General features: G+C 40.9%; 1 protein-coding gene across 1 annotated transcript in view; it reads right to left on the bottom strand.

Annotated features, from left to right (window-relative positions):
* Positions 1 to 18,262, bottom strand: part of LOC124616271 (solute carrier family 12 member 6) — a 255,635-nt gene extending 237,373 nt beyond the window's left edge. The window contains exon 1 of the mRNA XM_047144575.1: positions 18,166 to 18,262. Coding sequence (XP_047000531.1) covers positions 18,166 to 18,262 — 97 coding nt within the window. The remainder of the gene's footprint in view (positions 1 to 18,165) is intronic.
* Between the last annotated feature and the right edge of the window lie 3,753 nt (positions 18,263 to 22,015).

Raw genomic sequence — 22,015 nt, 5'->3', positions numbered from 1 at the left:
GTGACCGTAGCGGTCGCGCGGTTCCAAACTGAAGCGCCTAGAACCGCTCGGCTACTCCGGCCGGCCGTTCTTAACATTGCCGCCAATGTTATACTTGAACCCCAAAAAAAAAAAAACAGCCGGTCCGTCAGACCCGCTGGTCTGTTATCTCACGGCGACTTCAGTTGCATGTGTGAAACTAGTGATTTAGAGATTAACTTAAGGAAATACAAGGAAATTCTATGTAATTTCTATAAAATTGTGGGAGTGAATCATCAGCAATTCCACGAATTCCTCAAAACGTTGGATACTGAGTACGGTGATATCTTGTATTTTACAGAAGTGAGGTGGCTCAATCGCGGCCTGATGTTAGCAAGATTTTACAGCATAATTAATGAAATCAAATTGTTCATGATATCAAAAGCGAAATTGTGCCAGAACTTGACGATGCCAACTGCATGACAGATATAGCATTTATCAATACAATGTTTCAAACAATAAAGGCGATCCAAATGAAACTGTAATTATGGAAAGCTCAAGTAAACGCAAACAATTTTTCTCATCAGGTTGCCCAATCACAATACTGAAGATAGGACGAAATACGCAGCCGTACTTTTCGATTTGATGCAAGAATTTGAAAAATCAATTTCATGATTTTAGAAAGTAATAATCAAAACTTTTGAACTTATGCGACATATTTTCACACGTTATGGATACATTGTCAGAAGATTTTCTAGTGGAATGCAGGTAATTGCAGTCTGATATCTCACAAAAAGAAAAATTTGATCACGTATCTTTGTTGGACTTTTACAAACCATACCTGCCTAATGCATACTCATGCGTTATAAATGTCATCTTTGTCTGGATGAACGTAAGTTTGTGAACCGTTATTTTCAAGAGCAAAGCACACAAAGAGTAAAAATGGGTGAAAAATCTAAGATGAACACCTTGAAAACACTCTGAGAATTGAAACCACTTCGACCGAACACAATACTGATAATGAGCAAGTATATGATTTACTCTGCTGCCGCAATTTATTAATTTTGCCTATTGGCTGTTTTTGACACGCCTACCAGGAAGCAAGCGTATTGCCTGTATGCCAGGGGATGACCTGATGGTGATACTGTGTACGGAAACGGATAGCCAGAAGGCAAAATAAATAAGTTGCGACAACAGACTAATATATATACTTCTTCAATATTCTGACCGCTGTTCCACCGACGATACATCGATAAGATAATAGTCTGTTTAAAATTACTTGATTGTTGACGTCTTGTCACTTGCGGCTACGCTGTTGCCACATCGGCCGCCAGCTACTGATCGGTTACAGCTAACACACAAACATGTCAAGCCACTTCACAAATGAATGTGTAACGCGGAACAATGTTGGAAGTGGCTGCCGCAAGGTATGTCGGAAATGCGAGATGCTCTGTCGACAATTGACCAATGACTAAACTGACCCAGGAGATGCGTTTTGTAGCTCTGAATTCAAACGCATTTCCTAAACTAACCTCAACCTTGTGATGTGTAATGCTATCTGAGAAAGCGGTAGTTAACAATCTGCGACAGAAGTAAAATCAAGATCGCTTAGATCACGGCTATTAAAGCTAACCTCTAAGAACAACCCAAAACAATAAAGTTCCATTTCAGCTCTAAAGGCAAACTGTAATTTCTTGCTATCATTGGTTACCTAAAACTATACTCTCACGGAACAAGAGCTGGAACGTTACCAACCGATGAGCAATTCCCCCTGGCACTTGAATGCAGATTATAGACGATACAGGTAGATTCCAGACGAAAAAAGAATGATAGGTGGAAAAATAAAAGCAAATAAAAAACCCAATACGATGATGAATATGACATGGCAAAGATTTGGAAATAAAAAATTATATTTAAACCAATTAATTGATTAGATTTAGTAACACAAAAAACTGCAACATTAGATGACATTCGGACATACGACCTTCAAGATAGCAAATTATTACGCTAACCACCGCGCTGAAGTACAACGGTCGTGCGAAACTTATCTAATGTATGCCGATCTCTGTGATTCTGACAATTGCGAATGTGGTGCTGAATCGCTTCTTGTGCGGAACATCCAGCAGAGTGTTAGCTAGTGCTGTGTATTGTGTGTATTTCATTAGCATCGCTATGTGTGTGTGTGTGTGTGTGTGTGTGTGTGTGTGCGCGTGTGTTTGTAGCAATAATATATGGTGAAATACGAAATAAAAGTGCCAGATCCATGAATCAGGATCCAACAAATCAAGAAAGAACCGCGAATGAGGAAGTGAACTGACCAATTGCTGTGGCAGTTACGCAACGGCGAACGGTTCGGGCGTGGCGTTGAGCGCTCTGATTGGCAGAAGCCAGCTCCAACGCTTGAAGTGGCAACTACCAACTAATTTTAATCAGACTACAGTTTCCAAATTCTAAGTCAAATGTCAAATTAATTCTATGATTTTTAATTACGTATGTATAAAATTATTAATGAAATCTCATGTACTCCTGTAAAAGGTTAAATTAATTCCATTTTGCTCCACAAAATCTCACATAATTCCAATTTACTTTTTTAGGGTAAAGAATCATAAATCAATAAATTCTCAATTGCCTAAAGGTGTAAACTACATTCTTCCAACTGTTTTTTCAGCGGTTATTTTTAGTGCTACATATATTATATGAGACCCAAAAACATTCGTCTTCTTCGAATATGGCCCAGGCGAGCTTTATGTGGGAGACGCCTGACTTCGATGAAATTATCCCTAGATGTTTGGACAACATGGTTATGAATTAACAGCGATTACTATAAATTAGCTTAGTATTAAGAAAACTATCTTATTCCCGGGTTAGATTCCCGGCGGGGTTAGGGATTTTCTCTGCCTCGTGATGACTGGGTGTTGTGTGATGTCCTTTAGGTTAGTTAGGTTTAAGTAGTTCTAAGTTCTAGGGGACTGTGACCATAGATGTTAAGTCCCATAGTGCTCAGAGCCATTTGAACCAAGCCAAACTGTCTTAATCGCGTTTTTAAGACGTGACGCCACCAAGTCGACCAGTGGTAGCCCTGAAGATGGCCCCTGCGATGGGCTGAAACCGGTCGGCACTAAATAAATAAAAAACGCGATTAAGAGTTTTCTTAATACTAAGTTAAATTATCCCTGCATGAGGACTCATCACATGTTTCAAGGGGAAGTGTTTCGTCAGCTACAATAACGGATGGAACTTGGTTTATCTGTGTTGGAAGAGTAGAGTTTGCTGAAACATTCTTTTACCTGGCAAAAACTCCCTCTGACTACTTTTGTCCTATGTCCAGGCAAGAACTGCAATAAAAGCGGTCACGATACAGTCACGCCACAGTTGTTTGTGGATCAGGTACGGCTGTTCGCTGACAATGCCGTTGTCTACTGTAAAGTATCGTGGTTGGATGGTAATAACAAAAATGAAAGGCAGCTTTCTATAAATCTGGTTAAAAGTAAGATAATGCCTCTAACAAAAATTAATAATTCAACAGTCTTCATTACAAAAATAGTGCGAACATCTTGAGCAGATCACATGGTAACGATGGTGTGCCATTATTGGAAGGGAGAACACCGCCAGAGATTTTTCGGCCCCCTGGTGCAACTTTTTCTGTTTCATGCCACTTAGATAATTTGCACGTCGATGACGATGAAATATAATGACTAAGAAAACACACGTGAACAATTCACAAAAACTGAAGCGCACCATCAAGTCCATATGCCCAGGAATGATGACCGACGGAATCATTCTGTTGCAGGATAACGACCGCCCACTTGTTCCACTGCGCTGCAGAAGTTTCGCTGGAAATCCCTTACCCATCCTCCACACAGTCCCGACCTCTTCCCATGCGATTTTCACACTTTTTGAGTGCTGAAGAAAGACACCCTTGGCTGTCGACTTGGTTCGGCTGAGGAGTGGCACGCCTGTGTACAATCATGGCTCCTAGGTCAATAGATAGATAGATATCCAGCGATCACAGGTCCTGCAGACCACACGCTGCTTCCACAAACTGTCTCCATTCCTTCCTGTTTTGTGCCTGGTTCATCCAGGGCTGCTAGGTCCTTCGCCAGGTTGTCCATTCAGCGCTGCCTTGGTCGTCCAATGGGGCGCTTGGAGTTTGGTTTCCCTCTAATGCCACCTTCGCCTGTCTCCCATCTGTCATACGGGCTACATGGCCCACCCATTGTATTCTTTTGCTCTTTATCTTCTGCAGGACAGTTGGTTGTCGCATCAGAAGGAAGATTTCCTCGTTTTTCCTCCTCCATTCTCCGTAATCTAAAACTGGTCCCCATATCTTCCTCATTACTCTTATTTCAAATATTAATTGTTTTTCCTTTTCTCGCTTAGTCATGCTCCATGTTTCTGAACCGTACATTATTGCTAGGTATATCACAGTGTTGTCGATTTTCATCTTAGTGTTCACTGAGATCGATTTAGAGCCGAGCGTCTCTCTGAGGGAATGCATCCATTTCTTTCCCACTGCTATTCTTTCCTTGATGTCCATTTTTATGTAGTCCGTGGTAACCCAAGATCCCAGGTATTTGAACTGGTGTACTCTATTGAACCTCTTGCCATCTATCTCCTCCTGTCTCCTCGGGCAACAGCCCAAATTTTCCATGTAGACACTCACCGTCTTATCTTGAGCTCTCCTCACCGACGCATTTTGCTGTTACTACATTTTCACTGGAAACAGTAATCAATTCAGCATTACATAGAAGTGTCGGATACTTTTTGATCAGATAATGTATTTCTAACGGTAGACTACTGTAATAAATTTAAGACCCAAGTGTAACACGGGAATGTCTGCATTTATCGGCGTTCGTAAACTTGATACTGGAATTCTCAAAATCCTCATTAGTTACATCAAGAACATCTGCATAATTCAGAAACGGGAATGTGGTGTGCAGTTAGTGCAACATGAATTACTCGACCAATCCTTTCCCACCAAACCATAACTTCTGATAGGTATGTGAATATAAAAATTTCATATTTATTTCACTGACAGTCTAGAGTAACCCACCACCTTGCAATTCAAGGTGGGTCGGATGCTTCTAACTCTAACTGCAAAGACTTCTTACTGATACAATCTCATTAGTATGCAGTTGTTAATGCTATTTTAAATAATATAAAGAACATAATATACAAAAATTTCTCTAAGGTTGGAGAATTTGATGCTTTACAACTGTTTAAATGGCTCTATTTAATTTGTTTCTGCCTAGTTGAGGAGACATAACGCAAATGTCAAAAAAACGTAATACAATAAGTGTGGTGAAAACTTGCAATATGTGGAGGGGATATGTATACTGTACTTGGATGTGTGATATAGTCTAAGTGGCTTCTTGGTTGATAATAGCCTATTTCTACAAATTTCAGGTGAGAATGTCTTGGTAGAACTTCGAGTTATTCTCATTTTAAATGGTGTGCGTTTATGTATGTTTGTTGTGTTTGTGTGTACTGATATATTACTTGGTGTGTTGCATGTCCGGACACTACATGATATTCAGTAGTTGTTTGTCTAGTTGTTGGTAGCTATGATACATTCGGAGTGATACCTAAGATACATAAACACCTGGTGATATACAGATCATATACTGATTGAGCATCGGATACACGGAATACATGAATTTTAGCTTCACATGAAGAATACACTCATGGTTGAATGTGAACAGTATACTGCAACACTTTACGAAAAATAATAACTAATCAAGATACCTGTGGTTATTTCATTAAGGAGAATGCAAGAGTACACCCCACCTGTCATTCGCTGGGTACGGAATATCACCATATAAACGTTAAAGCAAAGCGGTTACACACTTGTTGGGAGCAGAATGTATATGGTCGCACCGTTGTGTACAAGGCCGTGAGTTCCAACCATATTATTCTTTAACTATTTCTAGCCGTAAACATATGTGACAGACTGTCTAAATGAGCCCTCGAGTATCTTTTGCTGTTGGCCAACTCCGAGGAAAATTAATTCTACCGTTTCGGGTCTGTAAATTCAGACTGCCGCGATTGCTGTGCGCTGTGCTGGTGCTTTGTGAACAATATAGCCGGCCGGAGTGGCCGAGCGGTTAAAAGCGCTACAGTCTGGAACCGCACGACCGCTACGGCCGCAGGTTCGAATCCTGCCTCTGGCATGGATGTGTGTGATGTCCTTAGGTCAGTTAGGTTTAACTAGTTCTGAGTTCTAGGGGACTAATGACCTCAGCAGTTGAGTCCCATAGTGCTCAGAGCCATTTGAACCATTGTGAACAATATAAGTGGAGTACGTCTACAACCGACAAACTGCTACCGAGCATCAACGCTGCCATCAGTTTTTGACGTCCATGTTAGCTGCATTAACAGCCACACATTACAGCAGTGCGCATGTCATCCTTTCTTGTTAGACAACCTTCTTGTGCATCACATCTACGGATTGTGAAATATTTATATCATGTAAGTAAAATTGCTAGACAGTGTTCACAGGCGAACAACAGACCCTTTAGGAAGCCCTGGGCATGTTAGACGTCTGAATGGCTTTTAATGTCATTAACGGAAAGAAAGTGAATGCCAGAACTGCTACACAAGTGTAACTACAGAATCTCAGAATGGGGCCCTGTACACTGCAGCATAAATCGTTAGTACGCTGACGAATGAAACAACTAGGTAACTTTTATCAGACACAATTTATTTAATTCCAATCGTTATGTGGGATTAACAAGAGATGTATGTGTTGTTTTATGATTGTGGGGGTAACCTGTGGAACTCTCTCCAGTGGTCTCAGCTCCTTTTTCTGTCGTGTTACTTTACAAGCACCATCAAGCTTTGTAAACCCTCAATATATGTATTGCAACACGACGGAAAAATGAGATGGAAACCGAGTTTATGAAGAGTGATGGTGTATGGGATGTAACACGCAGAAAAAGGAGCCTGTCACCAATGGAGACAGTGCCACAGGTTATCCCAAACACAGCATAAGTGTATTGTATTAATGCACATAAATCCACTTGATGATGAAAGTAAAACTTTGAAACGCGCCGAGGAAATAATTTGTGACTGGCGACAGAAAACTTGCTGCCTCATTCGATATTAGTAACAGTCGCGACAAAGCCTAAACCAAAAACGTTCGCATTTTAACGTTAGTAGACTACCTAAAGCCATAAAACACGTTGAGAACTCACGTAAGGAAAAATAAACAAATAAATTAAACTTTCCTCTGCCTAAGGAGCATTTCATGATCTCTTTATCTATGCCAAAGCAATAAATCAACACATGATTGCTCCTCAAGTTCTTCACGCGGCAATGAAAGCCGCATGACAACTGTTAAATATTGTCACCTTGGTTATTTTCTTAGAACTACAAATTAACCATCAACTTTTTTTTGTCTCTGTGGAGTTGGCGGTTGTTTCATAGGAGGATAAAATTACGTTTGGCTTTCGGTTCAAGTATCGTTACCTCCATCTCAACGAGCGCTAGTCTCATAGACGTAATAATGCTGGAATACAGTATTTGGAGCGGTATGTAAATAAACGGTTTATTTCCAAGGAAGTGCATTATCGTGTGGTTCACATAAAGCAGATACATCTTTAGGTCATTGCACGCCTCGGCAAACAGATGGCACGCAATGTTGGCAGTTTTTAAAATAACTGATCAATACAGATAAGAGATTACACAGAGCAGCAACACCCATGGGGTAAGCACAGCGTACTGCGCATGTCGCTAACTACAAACCAGAATTGTCATGCGACTTCCGTATGAGACTATTTAAATTTTGCTCTAATACTGAAAGTTTAATATTACACTTATGTATATCTTAGTAACAGAAATGATCAAAAATGATGGTACTGCGGAGGCAGACAGACATACGATATGTCGAAGGAGTTACTTTTCGTAGGTACGTAACACAGAGGTCTGATTACAGTTATAACAAATACTGGCACTCTATGCGTTTGACAAAAATGACACCGTGTAATAAGAAGTTAATATAGCAGTTTGTAGTTGTTTGGCCATATATTTACGAGACAAGTGGTAGATAAATCTGATAGTGTGCTACCAGACTACCCGCTGAATGTATGCCCATTATGAGCCATTTTCCCCAGCCGTTAAGATTTACATGTGACATTCTATGTCATTACCTCTAGATTACGCAGACCGCCAAACTATTGTGCTTATTTAAAAGTGGTCTTACTAGCAAACCTGTGTACTGGGAATGATTGTGCGGTGTATATTTTAGCTTCCCTAACGATGAACGAAGATTAAACGTGTGCCACCAGAAAGTAAATACCAAAAATTTCGTGCCTATAAATATTGCAGTCATGGACCGTGCGGCTGGTCCCGGCGGAGGTTCGAGTCCTCCCTCGGGCATGGGTGGGTGTGTTCGTCCTTTGGATAATTTAGGTTAAGTAGTGTGTAAGCTTGGGGACTGATGACCTTAGCAGTTAAGTCCCACAAGATTTCACACATTTGAACATTTAAATATTTCAGTGTCTGATAATTCTATAATTTCCTGTATGTCACAACTCCAGACCCGACAGTTTTTAAAAATAAATTTACTAAATGGTATGTTGGTAGATGGAAACATTGCCAAAATGTTATAGGGGTGCATCGTGAACGCAGCTGAATACTTCAGTGTGATTACTACTACAGCTATTATTTAATTGGCAGGTATTATTACTTAATTGGCAGGTATGTGTACGTCCTTTATGGATCGCTTGTCCCGCTGTCTTGACAGACTAACTTCAATGCATGACATTTATTTAAGTGTATGGAGTTTTTGCAGTGCGAATGCGAGAATTATGTGAGAAGTGAAAATCATACGAAAGCTTTAGGAAACCCATGGCGAGTACATCCCAGTATGTAATCTCTAATAACGTTCATTACTGAAAGAGATAAAATCGAGAACTGCAACACAGGTGAGTAATCGCTGCGAAACAATGGGACAATATTTTAGTAAAAAAATTATAAATAAGCAGCCTTTACACTTTTAAAAATTTAACAAGTACCACATGTCAAAATATCACTGACGAGAAATATCGTAATCGCTTGGACAATTGAATTGGAACTATCAAATCTTGGAACTTCGGTTATTTCAATATAACTACAAATTATCTGCCAACAGGATTATTCCGCATTCTCGTGTGCGTGTAATTGGTATTTAATTCCATGTGCTGAAAAGTAATGCCTCCGAGTCTTTTATGTGAAATTCTTATTACTCTTCGTGTACGTATTTGCAACCCTCTGTCGCTGCAGCTCCAAATTGTAGTGTGTACCATGGCAGTGTGTAACGTAACTACATCGGTGCTTGAGAAACAACGTGCTGTATTCCAGTTTCGTATTCGAAGGATTTGTCCACACATGGAGCACCTTCCCCTGCAGCATTACAATGACAGGCCACACACGAGCGCTGTGACATCTGCGACAAGCCGACGCCATGGACCATCCTCCATACAGTCGCAAGTTGGCCCAATCTTATTTTAATCTGTTTTTATATCTTAAAGACCATCTTCGAGGACTTCAGTTTGATAGTGATCAAGCGGTGCAAGGTTAGACTGTGGCTCCGTCAACACAGTCAAACATTTTACAGTAACGGCATCAACAATCGATCTCTCGTTAGGAGAAACTTTTAGACATGAAGACTAATGGGATACAACGTTAATAACGTCTGTTTTATTAAAACCCTTTATGAGTTTTCACATAAAAATTTCGGAGGCATCACATTTCAGGATGCCCTCGTAGATTATAACAGGCCGCTAGCCGTGTGTTCTAGTATTGTTTGTTACCTCCTTTCCAAGAAAATGCTTCAGACAACCGTTTGTTTCCCCGAAAGTTTTTTTTTTTTTTTTGTCGTTTTAGGGCGCACAACAACAGTGGTCATTAGCGCCCAGACTAAGTTATGAATGCACTGCGAATCACAAGGTTAAAACAGCAACTAAAAAGGACGACACTATAAAAGGCACATTAACAGGCAAGGGATAAAAAGAAAACAGCATAATCAAATGTCCTTAGACAGGTTTGTCAAGTGGATAAAACGAAGAACGCGAGCAGCTGCTCCTGGGTCATCCGCTAAAATGTCATCTAGAGTACATGGCAAGCCAAGATCAATGCGCAGTGTATTAAAATTCGGACAGGACGTTAAAATGTGGCGTACCGTCAGCAATTACCCACATGGGCAGAACGGCGCCGGCGCAGCCGTCAGCAGATGGCGATGGCTGAACCGGCAGTGTCCAATCCGTAACCGGGCCAAAACGACCTCCTCCCGCCGAGAAGGGCGCGAAGAGATCGTCCAAGCCGTGGGGAGAGGTTTCAAGGCCCGAAGCTTGTTTTCAGTAAGTGTATACCATTCAGTAAGTGTAGACCAATCGGCATGCCACAGCGATAAAATGCGCTGACAAATGACCCTGCTAAAATCAGATGAAGGCACACAACAAGGAGCTGTCCGAGGCTGGAGGACCGCAGCCTTGGCCGCGGCATCTGCAGCTTCGTTCCCAGGGATACCGACATGGCCAGGAACCCACATAAAGGTAACCGGAGAACCGTCGTCCGCCAGCTGCTGAAGAGAGCGTTGGATCCGGTGCACGAAAGGGTGAACCGGGTACGGATCATTAAGGCTCTGGATGGCGCTCAGGGAATCCGAGCAGATAAGCAGAATGTCGGTGGCGGCGGATGTAAAGAACAGCCTGATAGAGGGCAAATAGCTCAGCTGTGAAGACCGAACAATGGCCATGGACCCGGTATTTGAAACTTTTTGTGTGCCCCGACAATAAAAGAACACCCGACACCGTCATTGGTTTTAGAGCCATCTCTATAAATGAAGATCGTATTAATGAACTTCGAGCGAAGTTCGACAAACCGCGAGCGGTATACCGAAGCTGGGGTAACCTCCCCGAAAGTGCGTACGGTAAGAATTCCGGATTAGTGCCCTATTCCGTTATCCGGGAGGGAATCGCAAAGCAGTAGGTGACTATGTGAAAAAGCCGAGTAACCAATGAAACAGTAACATTCTACGAGTCGCAGCGTTTAATGTTAAGACGTCTAAATGTGGTAGGGTAAATAGAACTATGAAAAGAGAAATTCAAAGGCTCCATCTAGATGTACTGGGGACAGTAAAAGTGAAATACAACAAAGATGAGGATTTCTGAGTGCAAAAACAGTCGTAGGTTGCAGTTTTGTGAATTACAAGGATTTCTGGCCAGATGAATGTACGATAATATCAACAGTAGCAGCAAGTAACGTAACGGAAGTAGGATTCCCCATGAATAGGAAGATAGGGCAAAGAGCGAGTTATAAAAGTAAAATAGTACAAGAAAAAAGAATCTATGGAACAAAAAGAAGGAACTGCTACAGTTAAAAAGAGTGTAATACACGGATGTAGTGTTTCGTTAATCCAGTGGCAGTCAACCTGGTTCCTACCGCATACTAGTGGGCGATCCAGCTTCCGCGGCATGCGGTAGGGATTTTAAAAACATTTTCATTAGGTTTTTATAAAATTTTGACATAGAGGATTTGGTATGTAAATACTGTTATATGCTTTAACTCGCTTTATAAATTTCATACAGCAAAGTTACTTCCCTACGAATCACCATTACTGTAGAACTGGTGAGCAGTTGCAAAATTTTACTACTAGCTGAGATAAAAATGAGGGCGGTAGGTAAAAGAGGTTGAATATTCCTGTCAATCTGTACATGGAACAAGCAAAGAAAGATTCAAGGGTGCAGTTAAAAATCAGGGTGAAAGGGTATAAGATTCGCTGATGACTTTACTATCCTCAGTGAAAGTGAAGCAGAATTACAGGCCCTGTTGAGTGACAAGAACAGTACAACGAATACAGAATATGGACCAGGTAAACCGAAGAAAGACGAAAGTAAAATAAGAAAGTAACGAGGAGCAGCGATAAACTAAATATCGAAATTGGTGACGTCGAAATAAATGATGAGAAGGAATTCTGATATCTTGCAGCCAAATAATAAATGACGGACGGAGCAAGGAGGGCATAAAAAGCGGACTGGCACAGGCCAAGAGGGCATCCTAGCAAGAACTCTTCTGCTCTCAAACATCAATCATAATTTGAGAAAGAAATTGCTGAGAATGTCAGTCCGGACCACGGCATTGTATATGGTGAAAATGGACTGTGGGAAAACCGGAAGAAACGAGAATAGAAGCGACGGAGATGTGGTGCTATAGAAAGATGTTGAAAATGAGATGGCAAGAAAGTGAGAAATGAGGAGGTTCCTCGCGGAATTGGCTAAGAATGGAGAACACTGACAATATGGGACAGGATCACAGAACATGGAATAAGACATGAGGAATAACTGCCGTGGTACTAAAGTCAGGGAATAACTTGCATGGCACTATAGGAAACAGTAGATGGTAAAAACTGTACAAGGCAGAGATTAGAATACATCCCACAAATAATTCAGGCCGTAGGGTGAGTGCTACTGTGAGATGAAGAGGGAAGAGGTTACCTCTACAGATGAGCAGCTGTGAGATAATAGCTTCATAACTTCTATTTACACATAGTTATAGCAGTATTTAAACACATTATGGGTATAAGCAGAAAAAACACATTTCATACGATTTCACGACAGTCAGTTATAGTCCCTGACGAAGATGATGGTGCCGGCCGCGGTGGCCGAGCGGTTATGGCGCTTCAGTCCGGAACGGCGCGACTGCTACGGTCGCTGGTTCGAATCCTGCCTCGGGCATGGATGTGTGTGATGTCCTTAGGTTAGTTAGGTTTAAGTAGTTCTAAGTTCTAGGGGACTGATGACCTCAGATGTTAAGTCCCATAGTACTCAAAGCCATTTGAAGATGATGGTGGACAATATCGAAAGCTTGGAATTTTATCAGAATTTGACGCGGCAATTGAACCGATCAATTTTTATGCAAGGACTCCGTCGCTAAAAACTTCATTCAATGGGAAGTTCACTTTGTATTCCGTAGAAATATTGGAACACGTGAGGCAATACTGACCCTACGACTTATCTTAGAAGAAAGATTAAGGAAAGGCAAACCTACGTTTCTAGCATTTGTAGACTTAAAGAAAGTGTTTGACAATGTTGACTGGAATACTCTCTTTCAAATTATGAAGGTGGCAGGGGTAAAATACAGGGAGCGAAAGGCTATTTACAATTTGTACAGGAACCAGATAGCAGTTATAAAAGTCGAGGGGCATGAGAGGGAAGCAGTGGTTGAGAAGGGAGTGAGACAGGGTTGTAGCCTTTCCCCGATGTTATTCAATCTTTATATTGAGCAAGCAGTGAAGGAAATAAAAGAAAAATTCGGAGTAGGTATTAAAATCCATGGAGAAGTAATAAAAACTTTGAGGTTTGCAGATGACATTGTAATTCTGTCAGGGACAGCAAAGGACTTGGAAGAGCAGTTGAACGGAATGGATAGTGTCTTGAAAGGAGAATACAAGATGAACATCAACAGAAGCAAAACGAGGATAATGGAATGTAGTCGAATTAAGTCGGGTGATTCTGAGGGTATTAGATTAGGAAATGGGACACTTAAAGTAGTAAAAGAGTTTTGCTACTTGGGGAGCAAAATAACTTATGATGGTCGAAGTAGAGAGGATATAAAACGTAGACTGGCAATGGCAAGGAAAGCGTTTGTGAAGAAGAGAAATTTGTTAACATGGAATACAGATTTAAGCGTCAGGAAGTCATTAATGAAAGTATTTGTATGGAGTGTAGCCATGTATGGAAGTGAAACATGGACGATAAATAGTTTGGACAAGAAGAGAATAGAAGCTTTCGAAATGTGGTGCTACAGAAGAATGCTGAAGATTAGATGGGTAGATCATATAACTAATGAGGAGGTATTGAATAGGATTGGGGAGAAGAGAAGTTTGTGGCACAACTTGACTAGAAGAAGGGATCGGTTGGTAGGGCATGTTCTGAGGCATCAAGGGATCACCAATGTAGTATTGTAGGGCAGCGTGGAGGGTAAAAATCGTAGAGGGAGACCAAGAGATGAATACTCTAAGCAGATTCAGAAGGATGTAGGTTGCAGTAGGTACTGGGAGATGAAGTAGCTTGCACAGAATAGAGTAGCATGGAGAGCTGCATCAAACCAGTCTCAGGACTGAAGACCACAACAACAACAACATATTTTGTAGGCAGGAAGAATTTTATCTAAATTTGACGCGGGAATTGAACCGATAAATTTTTATGCAAGGACTCTGTCGCTAAAAACTTCACTCAATATTTTGTAGGCAGGAAGGTCAGGAACTAAGCGGCGCAAAATTATACCCGTGGAAACAAGAGATTTAACGTCGTCAATAAATGGTATTTTAGATTTTAGGGGTGAGTCCTGCCCAACGAAAATTTGAGATGAACACGAACATAAGATATTATTGTGTAACGTTTTGCTATGAACTACTTGTAACATTTCTACAAATAGGTGCATTTCTTGTTAATCTAAGAGACGGGTAGGAAGGATAAAAAGTTCCCTACCTGTTTTCGGAACGTGACAGAAATTCATAAATGTTCCTCAGGCTTTTTGCGACTAAAGAAGTCATTCACTGCGCATAAAACACGCAGCTCATCGACATACTACCGTATAAAGCAATGTTTTCGTTAGGGAAAAGATGACGTTAGTAAACTGTCTCACCAACAACGAATTGCAGCGTTTAAGTACGAAAGACAAAAAAAGTATGTGATATAAACTGTAAAGCGGTGTGGCAATACGTAGTACGAACGGAATTTTCAGACTGCGCAGCGCTGGAGCATGGTGATCGCAGGGTCGCAGCTAGCGCGGGCCAGGGCTGTGCCGTCGCCGCTCGAGTACTGGTGGTTATTCTTCATGTTTTACAGTCCCTGTTGATACATATTGATGAAATTAATATCCCACAAAACTAATTTGGGGCCTCACTAGCGAATGAACAGATAAAATCCCGCTTTAAAAATCATTTTGTTTGTAACGGGAAGCAAACCCACGCCTTCCGTCGGTGCTAGGCGACGCATGACAGACGTGACGAGTAATATTTGCTTGGGCCTACTCCAGCTGCACACTGCAAAAATGAAACTGCAAATATTTGCCAATATACAAGAGAAGGCCAGCCCGGTTGGCTGTGCGGTCTAACGCACGGCTTCCCGGGCGGGAGGAGCGCCTGGTCCCCGGCACGAATCCGCCCGGCGGATTTGTGTCGAGGTCCTGTGAACCGGCCAGTCTGTGGATGGTTTTTAGGCGGTTTTCCATCTGCCTCGGAGAATGCGGGCTAGTTCCCCTTATTCCGCCTCAGTTACACTATGTCGGCGATTGCTGCGCAAACAAGTTCTCCATCTACACCACCATTACTCTACCACGCAAACATAGGGGTTACACTCGTCTGGTGTGAGACATTTCCTGGGGGGGGGGGGGGGGGGGGTGTCCACCGGGGACCGAACCGCACAATAACCCTGAAAGAGTGGTTCGGTGTGGGGCGGCGGAGGGGTGAAGTGGACTGCGGTAGTCGTCGTGAGATTTTGGACCACTGCGGCTGCGGCGCGGACGGAGCCTCTCTTGTCGTTTCTAGTTCGCCGGCTAACATACAATATGATACAATACAAGAGAAAATGCAGATGGCGACCCTTAGAAGGAACACGCAGTATAGACAATGGCGAGACGCAAGCGTCAGTAGGTACACCTTCGTAAATCGATTAGAGTGGATCAAGGAAGGTGATAGAAGATGAAATAAATTTAAGTGAAACTGTCTTGGTTAAAGTATTGAACGACGTATTACGTGTAATTTTACTGTGTTATGTAATATTAATATTTAACAGGATGCTGAAACGTAAGAGAAGTGCTGAATTGAAAACAAAGAAACAGAAAGAACAGCGAAAAAATAAAACATATGAAGAGCGAGAAGCACGTTTAGCTTCACAACGGAGAACGAATAGCTTGAGATGTGGATACACAGAAACTGCCGAATAAACAAGATTACGAAATAAACTAAGCAGAGTTAAAGACAAAGATCGCAAGCCTGCAAGGTATTATTGAATACTTAAGCGGGTTTCAGTGTACTTAAAAAGTATTCGAGAGTACTGTTGGGCGTGATTTACTAATATTTTTATTATTATTTTTTTTAATATTCTAATTTACACTGTTACCGAGTGATCTGGAATGTTCCCAGAAAATAAATCAAAATAAAGATCAAGCGATGTGGGTTTTTAATCAGGTGACAAGTTAATAAAGTTCAGTTGAGAAAGAAGATTTCATCAGCTGAAATATAAATAGGCCTTTTACACTTCATAGTCAGAATAAATATTGGTGCGTTACGCTGCTACATTTTTAACTGCCTCCAGAAGTTACTATTGGATGTTAAAATTTTATCAAGTTGTAGCGTTGGTTGTTAAATCGTTAACGGAATGGACGATTGGGCAAGAAGTCACGCAGTCCATCCCAGATCGTTACGTCTACTAACGAATTTAGTAGTTCCGGTTTCGCGTCTGAAAAGTCGGCGTGTAGGGTTTCAGATTGTGTATATGATGTAGAACTATGCTGGTGATTTGTGAGTAATGGACAATAATCGTTAGTGATTCACATATACTCATAAAAACAAGTAGAGAACTCACAGAAACTAAAAAAAATAGCGATATATATCAACTTTTTCTGGCACAAATGACATTTCAACGTATTTTTCTCTACAACAGTGCAACAAATAGACAGATTTTTAATTACAAAGGAAATGAATCAAGACGGCTGGCCCTCAAATCCCAAAGTGGTTGTAACTGCCTCGAGAAATGAAATTACAACTGTGAAATACTAGCTCATGTGTTATGTCGGTAGCATTACTGTCAGCTTAGTGGAGCTCACGGTAAATTCCATTAAGTCATAGTTAAAAGGAACCACACGTTCCAGTACTCCATGCTAATGAAAGTTATTCCAACACATAACAATACTGGAAAATAGTTACCAAATTTCATAGCTGTGTGGTAGAAAGCGGCTGTTTGTAAATATCACTACAAATGATCGGTGATCAGATAGCGCACTGTTTGTAATACTGGTAAACGACTATTAATTTATAACCTCCAATATTCAACAGCCGATTATTACCACAGTTAAATTATTTTTTGTTACTTTTTTGCAGCAGTCATACACGGTGTTTCTGGGCAAAACAGTTAATAATGTCGATCATTTATTTATTAATAATCAGTAGTTGACGTATAAGTCAACTTGCAACTGCTGAAAGGAAATGCCAAGTCGATAAACAAACATGTGGTAAACTTTGAAATTTGTGGATTTCGTAACAGTTACGTGACAAGACAACTGTGTGTCTTAACACTGTACGTCACATTTATGTTATAACAATGCCAGATATACATTCTACACAGGTTTCTACGGAATGTTATTTTACTACATTCATTATAATACATGTGGCGCACCCACATGATTAGTTACTGTAACAATGGTCTTTATAAACATACATATTAGTTTAGTATGGTTTCCTCTGTTGATGAAAGTGCTGTTTCACAGATTATTCAATATCATTTCTGTCTCATAAATTTCTTCCCTCAAGTGCAATCTGTTTGCGTATTCTGAATTCCAAAAATTTCAGAACGTGGAAAGTTTTCATTTCAGAACGTGGAAAGTTTTCACTGCAGGAAACATGGATAGGATAAAATATTATTCGTTAACACACTTCCATCAGGGTTGTTCACTTGTAGAACATTCTCATTTTTTTTTCTTCCCTGAAACGGTTTCTTTTCTATACAATTTAAAAAATTATACATAAAAGGCACCCAAACTGTTGCATGAAAACGATATGTTGAATGTGTGTTTCTTCCATTTATATGTTTTATACACAAGTGTTTGCAACAATAAGGAAAAGCGTCTAAATTTCAGCGTTTCGAATCAACACAGGGGCACAGCATATGAATCCTATAGAAAAATAAACATCCTTCGTCTGAAACACAGTAAAAGATAATACGGTTTTGTCGACGCTGCAGTTTGAGATAATAAAGCATGACAGCAAACATAATGACAAATCGTCTCGAATCATGAACTTTGAAAACTGTACTCTAACATATACTGCTCGTAAAATTTCGTTCGGAATCACAGAAAAATTGCACGGCCTTAAAACGAAAGTAAAGGGCAGTTATGAAATCCGTATCTTCATCCAGGTGGACAGAATTTACACTTGTGAACCATAAGTTAAAACGTTTAAATTACACCGTCCGCACAGAGTTTATTCAACGCAAATAACGCACTTACCGTGGAAGCCCCTCTCCGTAGTACCATCATCACAATTACTTAAATTTGAGTAGCCCATACTGAAACTTTCCACCAAAAAGCGCACGTGCTTGCTCATACTTCACTCTACACCGTACCACTACAGCGTAAGGTAGGTCGCGAACAAGAATCGATCAACACTTCACAGACGTTACAACAATCATCCAGAGATGACAGCTTACAAGATGACGTAGAACAAAAGCCATTCACGCTATCGTGTGATTGACGACAGCAGATTTTCCTAGATTCTTGGGAACTAGTTTCAGACTAGGAGAAATCCAAACGTGCTCATTAACAAGGGGTATAATACTGTACTAGTCTTTTTAAGAGTTTTCTATAGTGGTTTGAAAGGGAGCCATGCTTTATTCAATAAAGTACCTCAACTGACACACAAGTATTACATATACAATAAGAATTGGTCTCCTGCTTACTATTTTTTTGCCGAAAATTCCGTTTCGACATCATGAACCGTTCACGAAATAAAAGAGCGCAAATTTTAAGTGATTTGATATACAGGCTTATTCACGAAGATAGGCAAATATTTTAATATGTTGTTCTACAGGTAAAACTAAAGAAAAAAGTTCATATAAACATAGGTCCGCAAATGCTTAGTTACGGCTAATAACAGATTTTGCCTGAAAATTAGCAATTTTGCTAATATGAAGCCATCGCAAAACTGTACGAGGTTAAAGTACGATTTCTATTTTTTATTTTTTATTGATCTGGTGAACCGAATAAAACATGCTCCGGATGTGTATCTGCAGTAGTTTTCCAGAACGTCCAGATTATGAATGCTTAGTAGAGAACCTGCCTCCCGTAACATCCGAAATATCCCACTAATTGTTCGTGCATTCGGAGCCCTCGGATAACGTACGCGATATTCGTTAACACCACATCAGCGTCTTTCTCTGTCGTAAATTTGAAAGGCATCCCTATTTCATAAATAACCTACAAACTATAACAGTTACTATGCGGTTTCACTTAAATACACTGTTATTATGTTCTTTCACCGAAGAATACAGACAACTAACTCTTATCAGGGTTAGGAGACGACTGCATCAAATCACTAACGGGTTCCAACAATGACGAAAACGTTTGTACAGTCTTAATGGAAAGTAAACAGTTTTACTTGTATAATAACCTTTGCTCTTCTGGATGTTCTGGAAAACTACTGCAGATACACGTCCAGGGCGTGTTTTATTAGATTCACCAGACCAATAACAAAAAAATAAATGGAAATCGTGCTTTAACCTCGTACAGGTTTGCGATGGCTTCATATTAGCGCACTTGTTAAACTTCAGGCAAAATCTTGTATTAGCCGTAACTAAACATTTGCGGACCTATGTTTTTCGTGAACTTTATCCTTTAGTTTTACTTGTAGAATAACATATTAAAATATTTGCATTTCTTCGTGTATCACCCTGTATAAGACAACCTTCTGCAGATGCTTTTAATGACGAAGACCAAGAAAAAAATAATGGCGGTGAGAATCCAGACGGAGGCAGCACTGCCAATACTTCCTGCAGCCATCACTAAAGTCTGGCCGGCCGGAGTGGCCGAGCGGTTCTGGGCGCTACAGTCTGGAACTGCGCGACCGCTACGGTGGCAGGTTCGAGTCCTGCCTCGGGCATGGATGTGTGTGATGTCCTTAGGTTAGTTAGGTTTAAGTAGTTCTAAGTTCTAGGGGTCTGATGACCTCAGAAGTTAAGTCCAATATTGCTCAGAACCATTTGAACCATTTGAACTAAAGTCTGCCGGAAAGAGTACGAGGTTCCATCGCTAATCGTCGGTCACGTTATGTATTTGATGGAATACCGTAACAGTCTGGATAGTGCTTATTTATTTACGCTAAACACGTTATGTCAACAAAGACCGTTGGCAGTTTCTCACTATAACATTGTACGGTATGAATCAAGAATGTACGAGGAGCGTTCAATAAGGGATGCAACATCCCTTTTTCCTCGACTGATTTCGGTTAAAAAAAAATAGTGCAGAATTGGTTGTGGGGCATCGTGGAATGCTGCTGCTTCAGCCCCTATACAGGCTTGCCATCCGCTGCGATATACCGGATCCGTCACCGTTGTTGTTGTTTCCAAAATTCTAAGTCAAACGTCAAATTAATTCTGTTGTTGTTGTTGTTGTCTTCAGTCCTGAGAATGGTTTGATGCAGCTCTCCATGCTACTCTATCCTGTGCAAGCTTCTTCATCTCCCAGTGCCTACCGCAGCCTACATCCTTCTGAATCTGCTTAGTGTATTCACCTCTTGGTCTCCCTCTACGATTTTTACCCTCCACGCTGCCCTCCAATGCTAAATATGGGATCACTTGATGCCTCAGAACATGTCCTACCAACCGGTCCCTTCTTCTTGTCAAGTTGTGCCACAAACTCCTCTTCTCCCCAATCCTATTCAATACCTCCTCATTAGTTATGTGATCTACCCATCTAATCTTCAGCATTCTTCTGTAGCACCACATTTCGAAAGCTTCTATTCTCTTCTTGTCCGAACAATTTGTCGTCCATGTTTCACTTCCATACATGGCTACATTCCATACAAATACTTTCAGAAATGACTTCCTGATACTTAAATCCATACTCGATGTTAACAAATTTTTCTTCTTCAGAAACGCTTTCCTTGCCATTGCCAGTCTACATTTTATATCCTCTCTACTTCGACCACCATAAGTTATTTTGCTCCCCAAACAGCAAAACTTCTTTACTACTTTAAGTGTCTCATTTCCTAATCTAATTTCCTCAGCATCACCCGACTTCATTCGGCTACATTCCATTATCCTCGTTTTGCTTTTGTTGATGTTCATCTTATGCCCTCCTTTCAAGACACTGTCCATTCCGTTCAACTGCTCTTCCAAGTCCTTTGCTGCCTCTGACAGAATTACAATGTCATCGGCGAACCTCAGAGTTTTTATTTCTTCTCCATGGATTTTAGTACCTACTCCGAACTTTTCTTTAGTTTCCTTTACTGCTTGCTCTATATACAGATTGAATAGAATCGGGGAGAGGCTACAACCCTGTCTCACTCCCTTCCCAACCACTGCTTCCCTTTCATACCCCTCGACCCCTATAACTACCATCTGGTGTCTGTACAAATTGTAAATAGCCTTTCGCTCCCTGTATTTTACCCCTGCCACCTTCAGAATTTGAAAGAGAGTGTTCCAGTCAACATTGTCAAAAGCTTTCTCTAAGTCCACAAATGCTAGAAACGTAGGTTTGCTTTTCCTCAATCTTTCTTCTAAGATAAGTCGTAGGGTCAGTATTGCCTCACGTGTTCCAACATTTCTACGGAATCCAAACTGATCTTCCCCGAGGTCAGCTTCTACCAGATTTTCCATTCGTCCGTAAAGAATTCGCGTTAGTATTTTGCAGCTGTGATTTATTAAACTGATAATTCGGTAATTTTCACATCTGTCAACACCTGCTTTCTTTGGGATTGGAATTACTATATTGTTCTTGAAGTCTGAGGGAATTTCGCCTGTCTCATACGTCTTGTTGAACAGATGGTAGAGTTTTGTCAGGACTGGCTCTCCCAAGGCTGTCAGTAGTTCTAATGGAATGTTGTCTACTCCCGGATCCTTGTTTCGACTTAGGTCTTTCAGTGCTCCCGTCACCGTTATGGACCTTCTTTTCCCGACATCCCACCAGGACCCAATTTTGTACCGATTTTGCAAAATACTGGTACGAGCTTGGCTCAGCTGCTAACCCCAACGCCATCTGTTAACGGAGCAAGTAAACCACAGCCTCAATTAGTTTTATTTATGTCAACAAGTTTATGCTGACAAGGTTGTATCGCAGACGACGTTGCACGTTGCATATCCTG

This window comes from Schistocerca americana, chromosome 5 (genome assembly GCF_021461395.2).
Source record: "Schistocerca americana isolate TAMUIC-IGC-003095 chromosome 5, iqSchAmer2.1, whole genome shotgun sequence".
Classification (NCBI taxonomy): Eukaryota; Metazoa; Arthropoda; class Insecta; order Orthoptera; family Acrididae; genus Schistocerca; species Schistocerca americana.
This window is presented reverse-complemented; position numbering and strand designations above follow the sequence as displayed.